The sequence below is a fragment of the Enoplosus armatus genome, chromosome 8, assembly GCF_043641665.1.
Source record: "Enoplosus armatus isolate fEnoArm2 chromosome 8, fEnoArm2.hap1, whole genome shotgun sequence".
In the NCBI taxonomy this organism is placed as follows: domain Eukaryota; kingdom Metazoa; phylum Chordata; class Actinopteri; order Centrarchiformes; family Enoplosidae; genus Enoplosus; species Enoplosus armatus.
In genome coordinates this window covers 16,962,936-16,976,017 of record NC_092187.1, presented here as the reverse complement: position 1 = coordinate 16,976,017, position 13,082 = coordinate 16,962,936, and the positions used below count along the sequence as shown (strand labels likewise).

At 41.6% G+C, this 13,082-nt stretch overlaps 2 protein-coding genes across 3 annotated transcripts; one reads left to right on the top strand and one right to left on the bottom strand.

Moving 5' to 3' along the window:
- Positions 1 to 1,715: 1,715 nt before the first annotated feature.
- Positions 1,716 to 3,964, bottom strand: ogg1 (8-oxoguanine DNA glycosylase). The gene is made up of 7 exons (XM_070910417.1): positions 3,756 to 3,964; positions 3,268 to 3,632; positions 2,981 to 3,160; positions 2,504 to 2,682; positions 2,258 to 2,405; positions 2,092 to 2,141; positions 1,716 to 2,011 (listed from the first exon to the last, which is right to left on the bottom strand). The coding sequence occupies exons 1-7, from the start codon at positions 3,863 to 3,865 to the stop codon at positions 1,811 to 1,813; spliced, it is 1,233 nt and encodes a 410-aa protein (XP_070766518.1). The 5' UTR covers positions 3,866 to 3,964; the 3' UTR covers positions 1,716 to 1,810.
- A 558-nt stretch (positions 3,965 to 4,522) lies between these two features.
- On the top strand, positions 4,523 to 12,128 carry qars1 (glutaminyl-tRNA synthetase 1). 2 transcript variants are annotated; one of them, XM_070910230.1, is made up of 23 exons: positions 4,523 to 4,658; positions 5,010 to 5,160; positions 5,544 to 5,653; positions 5,764 to 5,839; positions 5,923 to 5,987; positions 6,119 to 6,172; positions 6,540 to 6,603; positions 6,710 to 6,784; positions 6,916 to 7,001; positions 7,105 to 7,191; positions 7,270 to 7,369; positions 7,748 to 7,826; positions 7,910 to 8,149; positions 8,250 to 8,342; positions 8,463 to 8,600; positions 9,522 to 9,609; positions 9,705 to 9,851; positions 9,950 to 10,051; positions 10,154 to 10,246; positions 10,856 to 10,983; positions 11,085 to 11,151; positions 11,242 to 11,367; positions 11,507 to 12,128. In XM_070910230.1, exons 1-23 carry the CDS (start codon positions 4,548 to 4,550, stop codon positions 11,555 to 11,557), a joined length of 2,331 nt encoding a protein of 776 aa, XP_070766331.1. In that variant the 5' UTR covers positions 4,523 to 4,547; the 3' UTR covers positions 11,558 to 12,128. The 2 variants fall into 2 exon arrangements, with proteins under 2 accessions (XP_070766331.1, XP_070766332.1); XM_070910231.1 differs by having other exon boundaries at positions 6,540 to 6,604; positions 6,702 to 6,784.
- The last annotated feature ends 954 nt before the right edge of the window (positions 12,129 to 13,082 follow it).

The following is a 13,082-nucleotide window of genomic DNA, read 5'->3' as shown; positions in this document are numbered from 1 at the left end:
ATTTACACAGTTCAGACAACTTCAATGAAAAGTAAACATGAGCAATGTTGTAAATCAATGAGCAGGACTGCTTAATGGCAGTACTGGATTTTCTGCACCAGTGTGATGATGTTCCTTGATTTGTCAGGCATGTAATTCACTGGATGAGCCAAAACCAGAAATAACCATCTGGTTGTTTTATTCACACAAACAGTTTTTCTAATGATTTTCCAGAACAAAAATGTAAATATCATATTTATTGATATGTTTATATAAAATTCTATATACCGTGACAGGGGATTTTATGTATATAAAATGCTGCTGCACATTTGGAAATAGACCTTTCCCTTTTGCTGGCGCTCCAAACGTGGTGTCCCCTGGTGCCTGCAGGAAGTAATGACGCCCTCTTAGAGAAAAGTAGGCACGATCAGAGATGCCCCTTCAACTGAACAATTCCTGAGAGCACAACACAAGCTGAGACCCATCTCTTACATAACTCACAGTCCACTGTTGTGTTGTTTCAGTCTTTGTGTGTCAACATGCATGCGCACATGGCTTTTTCTTTAAAATTCATGTCCCCATCTCCAGCACACTCTGCCTGTCTTTTTAAAAAAAATACATTTTCCTCTTCTCTCAGTTCTATTTTTACTGTGCCTTTTCTTCTTCGTCGTGACTCTGCCCTAAAGCTGGGCCCCAGCTTCTGTCCAGCTCAACTGGAGTGGGGATGAAAGCTGACTCACATATTCATTAACACGCATGGCTGCACACACTTCCACAAATAAACAACTTCTATGGATGCAAGACATGCACATACACACAGACACACACACATGATGCACCTGCTCACTTACGCCAACATGTCAGAAAATATGTCTTTCAAATTAGGGCAAGAAAGAGGTTGGATAGCCATGTATGTTGTTGGCACATTTTAGAGTGATTTCTCTCAAAATATTTTTGACAAAGTAAAATATTGCTCGGTCATTGCCGTAAAGGGACAGTAATAGGTGAAACACCCTAAGAGACATGTCCGTGTTGTCACCAGAGAAAGTCACACTGGCCCCGAGCAGTGACAGCAGATAACTGCAATCCCTGCTATAAAAAGACCAGCTGACACAGTCAACTAATGCCTATAGATAAACATATAGACACCATGGCACTTCACAGCCAAGCAGCCTTTTATGATCCAACAGACAGACATACTATTTTGATGCTGGGAATGAAGAAATACAACACACCATTTTGGGGTAATATGACCTTTTCAGACATGCAAACAGATGCCATGACGTGTTGGTGCATGGTGTAACAGGACCCAGGGGGCTTGACAGAAAGTATTCGCCAAGGGATATAGTGAAATTTGTTCTCAAATTAAAAAGAAAAACTGGCTAAAGCAAAATGGGCCACTATGTGATATTATCTTGCAGAGCAGTATCTTCCAATGCAGACTGCCACCTAGGGGCTTCTTCTGGCAGCATTTAGCAGAAATGAGAGCCAATATGACACTGATGGTTTAAGTGGGCTTGATGACTGTACTAATATTTTTTTTTCAAAATACATACACAAAAACATAGCACATATGTTATTTTGTCTTTACCAGCGTGCTGTATTTGTATTGTAGAAGTGAACTCAGGAAAGTAGAAGTCACAGTAAACAACATAAACACAAAAACAATGAGAATCTTTTGACAATAATTTCTTTCATGTTCCTGACAATTACAATTTTCATTTATTCCATTACAATATGTTTTTTTAATGAAGCTGGCCAAAGTCTGTGAAAAATATGTGGTATTGTAATCTGATATAAGGAGCGTGTTTACCTCATACCGCTCTCTCTTCTATGCAGACATCTTTGCTTTCTTGTGACATGCTGACTTGGTTTTTGTGTTCTTCACAGGTCCATTTTCCTCTGTCTTCATTTTTGTTTTCTTGCACGGTGCCCTTACTGCCTCGTCACCATTTTCCTCTTTCTGCAGCTGCTTCAGACGTGGCATTTCTTTCAGCTTTTGGAACTTCGTGAGATCAGCACAGAACAACACCTAAAACAGATGAAGACACTTTATAGCAGACAGACTGTAAGAGATGTATAATTCACAGACAGATACTGAATGACACTCACCGACTGGGCCCAACCAGCATAAGGACCCCACAGTTTTCTGAAAAAATCCCCTGTGTAGAAATATTACATTGGACATTGTGTTAACAATTACAGAGAACCATTATTCAGTGTTTACAATCAGTGTAACACTGCAAACACACCACTAATGAGGTGCATGAATACTAACCGATATCTCTGTGAAGTTTATCTGTGATGCTCTTTTGTCCGTTGCCAGACGCATAGTTGTAGTCACGTTTAGCAATCTGCCACACGTGTGTGTCTACGGGCACAGCTTCTGCCTTATCCAGGGACATCAGACATACGCAGTCTGCCACCTGCAGGGAGACACATAGCCTTAATTACATGTCACTGTTACAAGTTCACGTAACTTCAGAAAAATATAAGAGGTTAACGGGTTCTTTTCCTACTCTACCTTGGTGCCCACACCAGGGAGAGTACGCAGAGCATCACGGGCCTGCAGATACGGGACACTGCGTAGAACTTCAAGCCACTGGAGCCCATGGGTGTCCAAAATCTGTTTCGCACTCTGCTGAAGGAACCGAGCCCTGTACCCAAAACCGAGATCCCTGAGACATGCCTCTACGCTGTTGTCTGCCAAATACAATGAAGAACAATAACACAATTATTATGACAATATTTAGGCCTTTAAATGGCTCGAGAGCATGACTCTCAATTTGGCTACTTCACTCTATGGTGTAAGTATATTTTTTCCTACCTTGGTAAATATCATGATTTCTCTCAGTGGAGTAGGCATACAGCTACATGAAATATTTAGGCACTTGAAGGAAGAAATAAACACTAGAGACAGGCTAGTAACATATTTGCCATACTAATGTTCTTGAAAAATTATAAACAGGGGCGTAGGTCTGCAGAGAAAAAATTAGAGCACCTGCGAGCGCAGACAGGGAAGGAAAGTTGTAGTAAGGGGTTTGATCCAGTTGGCACAGTGGGGCGCCCAGAGCCTGACACAACCTCTCCACCATGCCCTGGATACGAGAGATGTGGTTGTTGGAGGTGCAAATGAAGGAAAACAGGCATTCAGTGGGGTCCTGGCGCAGCATTCGCACACCTGAGGAGATACAAAACAATATATTTAAGATAAATGTCATAAAACAAATATTGGCTCTGTCATACTTCCTGTGTAATATATTATATCATGCATGCACACACATTGACCTGTGAAGATGTCAGCAATGCGCTTGAAGTGGGGGTCTGCTGCTCCCCATTCCTTGTACAGATCCCCCAGCTTCATGTTCAGCTGGAAGTAATCTCTCAGCATCTCCTCTTCCTCCCCAGTGTCCTGCACTGAAGTCACAGCCAAAGGCTCCTCCTCTTCCTTCTTTAAAGTTCCTTTGAATCTCTTCTGTGACTTGCTCTCCATCTGGAGTGGAACGCCAGCTCTCCTCTTCCTGTCACTTCCCTCCACCTGCCTGTCCTGGGTTTTGTAAACATTGTACCAAAGAGTGTCATCTGTCTGAGTCAGAGTCCAAACTCGTCCTCCCATCACTCCGGTCCAGTGGCCGTCTGCAGTTTCTCTCCAGCTGAGGGTTGAGATGCATTAATACAAAGAAACATACAAGGATCTAAACTGTATTGGAGTCTGTCCTGCAACTCTGCTGTTGAGTATGATGCTGAAAGACTACATCAGAGTCTGGTCAACCTACCGGAAAGATTGTCCACAGGCAAGAGTGAGATCCAGACGCAGCTCTGACTTTGCACAGGCCAGAGATCTCCACATTTTTGCCCCCGATGACAACACCGCATGTTTCGCCATTACTGTTTTGATGCTAACTGTTGACTGTTTAGAAGTTGAAACAAGCGCATACTGACCCACCACAGTGCCCCGCTATTATAAAACGCATCACGGTGTGAAAAAACCCTACACATTCATGTAAAGTGATTTTACGGGGAGCTACAACTTCAATGAACGATTCACCTTTACAGCAGCAAGTGTAAATAACTTTCGCGGAGTTGTTTTAGCTACAGTCGATAATGGTGGACAACAAAGACCTTACACTGTGTTGCAAAGCTGCGCACATTTGAGAAGAAAAGTTTCCGAGGAGTGCCACGTTTAGGTACTTGAAATTCAAAATTAAATTCAATATAAATAAGAAGTGATTATGGTCCTAACTTCATGTTAATATTTATCCGAAATTATTGAAAAGTCAATCTGATGCAATATTACCCAGATTCCGGTAGCCCCTCCCTTACCGATGTCAACACAACTGCTGATTGGCTCTCTCGCTCGTAGTAGGCGGTTACTTCAATCAAGCTCATTCACGATTGGTCAATGCCACCCGTGCCCGAGGTGTCCTATTGGCATATTTTTTCGTACCTCATTTTTTTCTTTGAGGAGTACAGGAAGTCGTGCCTCCCTCCCTCTCCGACAAGAGAAGCTGTGTGCGGTGGTGGCGTGTCTGTGAGGCTCTGGTCTAGCCGGTGAATACGGTGGAAAAATGGCGGATACGGTGGCACTTTTCACGTCCATTGGGCTCAGTGAGCAGAAAGCGAAGGAAACTCTGAAAAATGAAGTACTGAGCTCTGCCCTGAAGGGCGCAGTTATTCAGGTACGAGCCAACGTATGTGGGTAAACTTCCTGGGGGGGGGGGGGGGCAGCTGTGAAATGTGACTGACATTTACTTTTTTAGCTCAGTTGTATCCACCCTCAGTTCTTCACATTTTTCAAAGGTTCTCCAATTATGTAGTCAGACCTCATAACTTTTGAGTTCCTCTGGCGGCAGGGTCACTATACTTTCATTTTCCACAATCCTCTGGAGACTCGCCTGACAGAGTCAAGATTAGCAAAATAGTAACTACCTGTCTGTCTTAGCCTGATCACAGCCCATTAGCTCTTGGCATACACATATTTTGAAGTAGAATTTTTTTTTATTCTAGTCTTTTCTCATTTGTTTCAAAAGGCCCAGCGTGTCCGTGGGGCATCAGGAGTGGACAAAGCCATGGGTACATTGCTGTACAGTATGTCATCTCGCCTTAAAGACACCAAGCGCCTGACATTCCTCTCAGACAGTATAGCTCAGTGCAAAATCAGCACAGAGCTACAGCTGGCAGGTAATTTCTGACATTGTTTTTTGTTGACATGTTGCAACCTGGCTGATCACAGCCATGAGTTACCAAGATGGAGAATCTAATAAAATGACATATTTTAACATTAAAAAACAGGCCACAGTATTGAGAGCATGGGAGAAAGCAGAATGAATGAGTGCCAGCCCAATTATATGGACTGCCTGATTGAAAGAGATATGTTTGTGGAATCAGAATCAGAAACTGTTTATTGCCAAGTAACATACATTACAAGGAATTTGCCGTGGTCTGGTGGTGCTTTAACATATAATCTGACAGACAACAAACATGTAAAAACACGAATGATTTGGAGAAAAAAGACTTCTGTGCCTGGCTGCTCCATGAATTTCTCCCTCCCACTTTATTTGCAGCTGCACTGGACTTTGTGAAGAACCATCCTCAGGACCCCATCAACCAGAAGGAGTTTGACGAAGCATGTGGAGTGGGCGTGGTCATAACACCGGAGCAGATTGAAGATGCAGTAAGTGCACAATTTCACATTGCCCAGAAGTCTTTTTTTTTTTTCTTTTCTTTTTTCTTTACAAGCTTTCCTGGGCGCGATGTGTTCAGTGACAGTGGAATGTTGTGCAGGTGGAGAAGGTGATCAAGAAGCACAAGGAGCAGCTGTTAAAGGAGAGGTACCACTTCAACATGGGACTGCTAATGGGTATGAACTCACACTTAATTGCTTAAATATTAACGCCTAACAGACAGACAGAATGTCTCACTGAGCTTTTGTGTCTGTCGCAGGAGAGGCTCGCACTGCCCTCAAGTGGGCCGATGGGAAGGTCATCAAAAATGAGGTGGACATGCAGGTGTGTTTTGGAAAAAAAAAGAGAATATTGTTAGGAGTGGTATGTCTGTCATTGTGATTGTATGTTTACATTTGAGGTTGTTAGGTTATTCCCACTCTATACTGTAACTAAATCTGGCTTTGGTCTTAAAGGTCCTGCACCTCTTAGGACCCAAGACAGAGGCTGACCTGGAGAAGAAACCCAAGGTAAAAAACGTCACATTATTCAAAGGATGAGTTTGACATTTTGGGAAATACGCTTATTTACTTTCTTTCTGCTCGCAGTTAAGAAATAGTCCAGCACATAACCCTTTGTAAAATCACAACTTTTTACACTTTTTTTGCAAGATATAAAGTGTTAATTAGTGAGCTTTAGAGGTGGCTTGTAGGTGATGTAGGTTTTCTTACCTTTACATAGAGCCAGGCAAGCTGTTTCCCTGTTTCCAGTCTTTATGCTAAGCTATACTGCTGGTTGTAGCTTCATAATTACCATACAGATATGAGAGTAGTAAGAAAGCAGCTCCTCTCTGAATGTTTTGATTTCATTTGTGGTTAATACCTAATTACTTTACAGCCTCAGAAAGCTAAAGTTGCTGAGAATGAGGGAAAGGCGAAGAAAGAGGAGGTGGCAGTGAATGGTAAGCAGCAGGCTAAGTGGGCGGCCGACAGTGAAATTAATTGTTTATGTCAGGGGTTTTTGTGTTTATTGTGTTCTATTTTTAACTGTTCCCATTGATTGTTTAGGTGAGGTGATAACTGGGGAGGGAAAGACACTAATGGAACAGCTCAGAGGAGAGGCACTGAAGTTCCATAAACCAGGTGAGAAGGAACCACCTGAGCAGGTAGATGCAGCTGCGTCTCTGCTTGTTTTGTTTTTTTCTCACACTTGATCTTTAAAGAATTTACTTACAGAGTATGCCAACCTTTCATCCTTGCCTTCTATCATACAGGAGAGAACTATAAAACCGAGGGCTATGTGGTCACACCGAACACAATGAACTTGCTTAAAAAGCACCTGGAGATCACTGGTGGACAGGTACAAACTTTACATGTGTTACTTTAACTTTTGGAGAAGAAACATGTTAACTTGAAAATTATGTATATTGATTGTTCTCCTTTCCATTTATGAATTCCTTTAGATACGTACTCGTTTTCCTCCTGAGCCCAACGGTATCCTTCACATTGGACATGCCAAAGCTATCAACTTCAATTTTGGTTATGCAAAGGTACGGGTCTTTCTGTCCTCTATATGTTTAATCTTCTCTGGTGCAGCTGTTTTCTTTGAACCTTGTCTTTTCCTGTAGGCAAACAACGGAATTTGTTTCTTGAGGTATGATGACACAAATCCAGAGAAAGAGGAGGAAAAATACTTCACTGCTATCAAGGACATGGTGGAGTGGCTTGGTGAGTTTGACTCTTTTGTTTTACACCTTATTGATCTGATCAAAGCTTTGTCAGGTACGCTCTACATTTATGAAGATATTATACGTTATATTAACGTACATCACCCCTGTCCCCCCTGCTTTACATTAACGCACCCACCCCCTACTGGACACTTTACCTGGACACTTTACTTTATTCTGGTCACTGCACTGTTGTTATTTATCTTATCTTATTTTTATTCTTATTCTTATTTTACCTTTTATATTCTACTTATTTGTTATCAAAACAATAGCACCTTCAGACCACAGCAAATTCCTTGTAATGTATGTTACTTGGCAATAAACAGTTTCTGATTCTGATTCTGATTCTGATTCTGATCAATATAACTGTATTACACAGGCTACCAACCTTATGCTGTCACACATGCATCAGACAACTTTCAGCAACTCTACGACCTTGCTGTGGATCTTATTCGCAGGTGAGTGTATAAACTATATGTGCATGTTAAATTTGCACAACACTGGCAGAAGATTTCTGATTCTTTTCTTTGTCTTCCTTCAGGGGTCATGCGTATGTGTGCCACCAGAAAGGGGAGGAACTGAAAGGCCACAACGCTCCTCCGTCACCCTGGAGAGACCGACCCATTGAGGAGTCCCTGGTTTTGTTTGAGAGGATGAAGAAGGGCCTGTTTGCTGAGGGAGAGGCTACGCTCAGGATGAAGATGGTCATGGAGGATGGGAAGATGGACCCTGTGGCGTATCGCATCAAATACACGCCGCATCATCGGACAGGAGATGAATGGTAGGAAAACCTGAACTTTCTTTTTTTCACCTGCATAGTTTCAAATACAATATCTACAAGCGGTGTGTTACTTAAACATGTTTCTTATCTTTCTCTGCAGGTGCATCTACCCCACTTATGACTACACCCACTGTCTGTGTGACTCTATTGAACATATCACACACTCCCTCTGTACCAAAGAGTTCCAGGCCAGGTAAACATGAAGTGTTTGGTTATCTGTTGTAGCTCAACTGTAATCCTATTCTTTCTTGGAGGCACACCACTGCATTTTTAACGTTCACCCTTTTTGTTCCTATTTGTTTTTTTGCGACAGGCGTTCATCATATTTCTGGCTGTGTAACGCTCTGGATGTCTACTGCCCTGTTCAGTGGGAATACGGCCGCTTGAACCTCACCTACACTGTTGTGTCCAAGAGGAAAATCATCAAACTGGTAGAGACCGGCGTTGTCAGGTAAACTAGCATTTCTTTTTTCCATTTTGTTTCCAGTATGTAAGCTATTCATTTTAACTGTTACATTATATATATTATAATATTACACCACAAAACAGTCTGTCTTGTAATGAATGTAAATAATGGGCTATAAAAATACAAAATGGAAGGAAAGCATTTGTTCAACAGTGCACAGAAAAAGTTGTTTGGGTTAGAAGCACCGGGTGAAGCCCTACTAATATACTATACTATACTATACCGATACTGACCTAATCAAGCGGATTGGATATCAACCAGACGTGACAATCCACGTTTATCAATGTCATTATAAAATGTGGCAGGCTGCCGACTTAAATTTGTGATAAAGAGAGCCCTGCTAGAGGAACGGAAATCGATATTGGCAGATATCTTGAGTTGAGATGTCGGGAGAGAAGTCTGATCCGTGCATCCTTACCTACTACCCTGTTTTGTATTTCCAGTTTCTTTTTTATACCCCTCTCAGGCGAGCAAGGCATAAATGTGAAGGCAATTTTACATGTTGGTCTCTAGACTGAACAAGTGCCTGAGTCACTTTTACATAAAAGTCACTACTGCAATCTTACTAGGTCGGACCTAATAACATTTACACAACACTTTTAACACAGCAGGAGTCTGAATAAAAGATGTCACTTTAACAGCTTGATGAACTCATCAATGTTTTGATTTCCATGTCTGAAAAGGGCTTAAGTCCTCTGGAGGGTATTAAATGCTTTTACCACTTATTGTAATAACAACACAGAACTCTTTGCAGCAGATAAGTCAAACATCATGAGTGAATTAAAACCATATATACCTCTCACTGTGATTTGGTGTACAGCATTTTAACCACAAGTTCTCGTGTGCTGTCTTCATGCCACATAAAATCTGTTAGGTGACAGTGTAAGATGTTTTTTCTAATTACAGAGACTGGGACGATCCCCGTCTCTTCACTTTGACTGCGCTGAGGAGAAGAGGTTTCCCACCAGAGGCAATCAATAACTTTTGTGCACGGGTATGCAGAATGGATGGAAAGATGAATGGGTGGAAGGAGGAACTAGTAATTACATGTATGAGGATGGTGCTGTAATATGTTACATCTGCTGGCAGGTCGGAGTCACAGTTTCCCAGACAACAACAGAGCCCCACCTTCTGGAGTCATGTGTAAGGGACGTGCTGAACGACTGGGCACCCAGAGCCATGGCTGTGCTGGAACCACTCAAAATCACCATAACGAACCTTCCTGTGAACACAAAGGTTTGTACCTGACTCGCATACACACAGATATTACATATTAAACTGCTCCCTGAGGACTTGTAATATCCTGTATATTCTGTCGTCCTCTTCTGTCTCAGTCGGATATACAAGTACCAGACTTTCCTGCCAATGAGGCCAAGGGCAGCCACATGGTTCCATTTACAAGCACAATCTTCATTGAACAGAGCGACTTCAGAGAGGTTAGAGAGAAAAACTCATACCTTTGCAGTAGTAGTTGACTTTCTTTGTGCAATTTTTGGATTGTGGACAGACGATGATGATGGACTCATCCCCTTTTGCAGGTGATGGAGAAGGGCTACAAGCGTCTGACCCCAGAACAGCCTGTAGGTCTAAGGCATGCTGGGTATGTCATCTCTGTCCAGAAGGTTATCAAGGTAAGACTCCAGATGTTTCAATCAGACCATATTTGCCAGGTTTAATTTACTCGCTAGGTGTGGTGAAAATCAGGCGCGACAGGACACAGTGTGGGTGGAGTAGTGTTAGCGGGCTAACAACAGCAGTCCACAAAGTTAAAAAGGAAACAGCTTCTAATCAAATGCTTTATCGCAATTAACATCTGTCACTGTCGTTACACTCACTGCAGCCAAGTATCATGCTTCCGTTTCTGCTGTTTGTATTATGTTGCCATACAGTTTTATACACAGGAATATAAACGATCAATATTTCCTAAATGAGAGGTCAATCTCACCCCCCTCTCTCTAACTGGCTGAACACCACAGAGCCCCACGATTTCTGATTGAACATTTGACAAGTGAAGAGAAAGAGGCAGGTCAGTTGGTGACCAGAAGCGAATACGTCCCGCCCAGGTCCTCATAGAAAATGAATGTGGAGCGAAACCTGTTCTGACTGTACCCACACTCTTAGCTCTTTATTAATGGCCGGCTGTGCTTCCATCTCTGGATGGAAGTAAAGTACTATTTTATGTAACATGTTGTCCACGCCCTCACAACATGCCCGGCTGACTTCCACTTTGTTTTTCTCAGGACGCTCAAGGCAAAGTGGTGGAACTGGAGGTGAACTGTTGCAGTTCTGAGACTGCAGAGAAGCCAAAGGCCTTCATCCACTGGGTCAGCCAGCCTTTGGTGTGTGAAGTGCGTCTTTATGAAAGACTGTAAGTCCCCCAAAAAAATCACCCACTGTCATTTACAACCAGTACAACCAGTACTCCATGTAGAAAACTCACTTAACCAAAACTTCTCACTGTCTTTGTAGATTCCTGCATAAACATCCAGAGGATCCATCTGAAGTGCCCAATGGCTTCCTGAGTGACATCAATGCTGTGAGTACATCTGCACTCCTGTTTGGATTAACTGAGATGTTTCAATGGGCGTAGCGTTTGTTTAATGTATTTTTTCCGTTTGTCATTTAGAATTCCCTGCAGACGATCAGCAGTGCCTTAGTGGATACCTCAGTCAAGGGAGCAAAAGTTTTTGACAAATTCCAGTTTGAGAGAGTTGGCTACTTCTCCATGGACCCCGACAGCACGGCAGACAAGGTACAGTAAGACGAAACAACTTTGAAACTTTTGTGTTTTACAGTACAAATGCGTTAGTTTGAGAAAATATTAGGTAATCTACTCTGGCTTTGGTCCCTATGTAATGTGAAGTATAACTGTAATCTTTCTTCCACTGCAGCTCGTCTTCAACAGAACAGTCACCCTCAAAGAAGATCCTGGGAAGATCTGATTGACTGAGATCAAGTCTCACTTCCTGCTGACCATGAGCCCTCGGAAACATGTCCAAGTTGTTTGCATCACTTGATGTGCAACATCAGCAAGGGCACAGACTGCTTAGGCTGAGATTGACTCAAATCAGATACTGTTATAATTACTGACTGCCATTCTCTTGCATGGATCTGTCTCACTAAAGCTGCAAAGTATAATTCTATTTCTTGATTGTCACCTGTGAATTCTTCATAAGAGAGTTGTGGCCAACAAAATGGCCGCAGTATCACTTTGCTCAATCTCAAGCTCGGTCAGTCAGAGTCCTCTTAATTAATTTATCTGCTGCAATAATATTCACTTGCGCTGTTTCCTCTTTGTTGAATGTATGCAACTTTGATCATTGTTCAACAAGGACCTCCTGTATGTTCTTGGCTCTAAGCTGGTGTTGCACAGAGGAGATCTCTCAAATGCCATACATGACTTTCTTACAAAGGTGGTGAGTCACTGCCAAACCATCGTGTGTTTTTTAAGACTCAGAGAGGTGCATGTGTCCTTTTGACAGGAGACAAGAATAAATAATACAACAAAAAAACATGAAATGTCTCTCTGAAATTTATAAGGCTGATGTCAATATTCTCCTACCAGTGATATTTTAGACCATGATATTTCATTATCGGAATCAAATGACTGCACCAAATTATCATCCTATACTATGATTATTATTATTATTATTATTATTATATGAAGACCTAACTGGTAGAGGTAATCACTGATTATTTCAGTCTAATAAGTTAAGAAAACAGTAGGCTATCATGTAACTGTAACATAACTAAGAACTAAGACTAAGAATGCAAGATAACGTGAGCTGTATCATGTTATTAAAAAACAAAAACAATCTGAGGTTAATTATGATAACAATATATTTTGCAGCATTAGTTTCTGCGGCTGCAGTTGTGTTAAGCCACATAAAATGCAATTAGGCAAACATTGACAGCAAAAAATAAATAAATAAATATATATATATATACATATACTCATATATATATATATACATATATATACACATACACACACATATATATACACATACACACACATAGTATAGATATATATATATATATATATATTGGATCAATACTGATATCAGTTAAAAAGGATGGTATGCATGGGTGCATAAACCAGAAGTTTTGAATGTAAAGTAAAAATACAGAAAGAAAATACGTGTTTAGGTTGCTAAATGTCTTGGACCTTATGGATATTAATCTGTGAAAGAGAAAGACCTTTCCCTGTAAGCAATAGAAAGTTTAAGCAAATACCCAAGCAGATATTTGGTCCAAACACAAACCAGTGTGGGAAATGCAGACCACGCTGAAGTGTAGTGCGTGGGAATTAACTCTCAACTGCCCAGAGCTTCATCAGCACCACCCAAATATTCAGCGCATCTCTTTGGGACTACCTTAAAAGATTCAGTAGCCAGTGAACCACTAGGAGCCTCTGTCTTTCATAACTGGGTTTTAAGGTGGACTGACATCTACCTGATCTTGTCG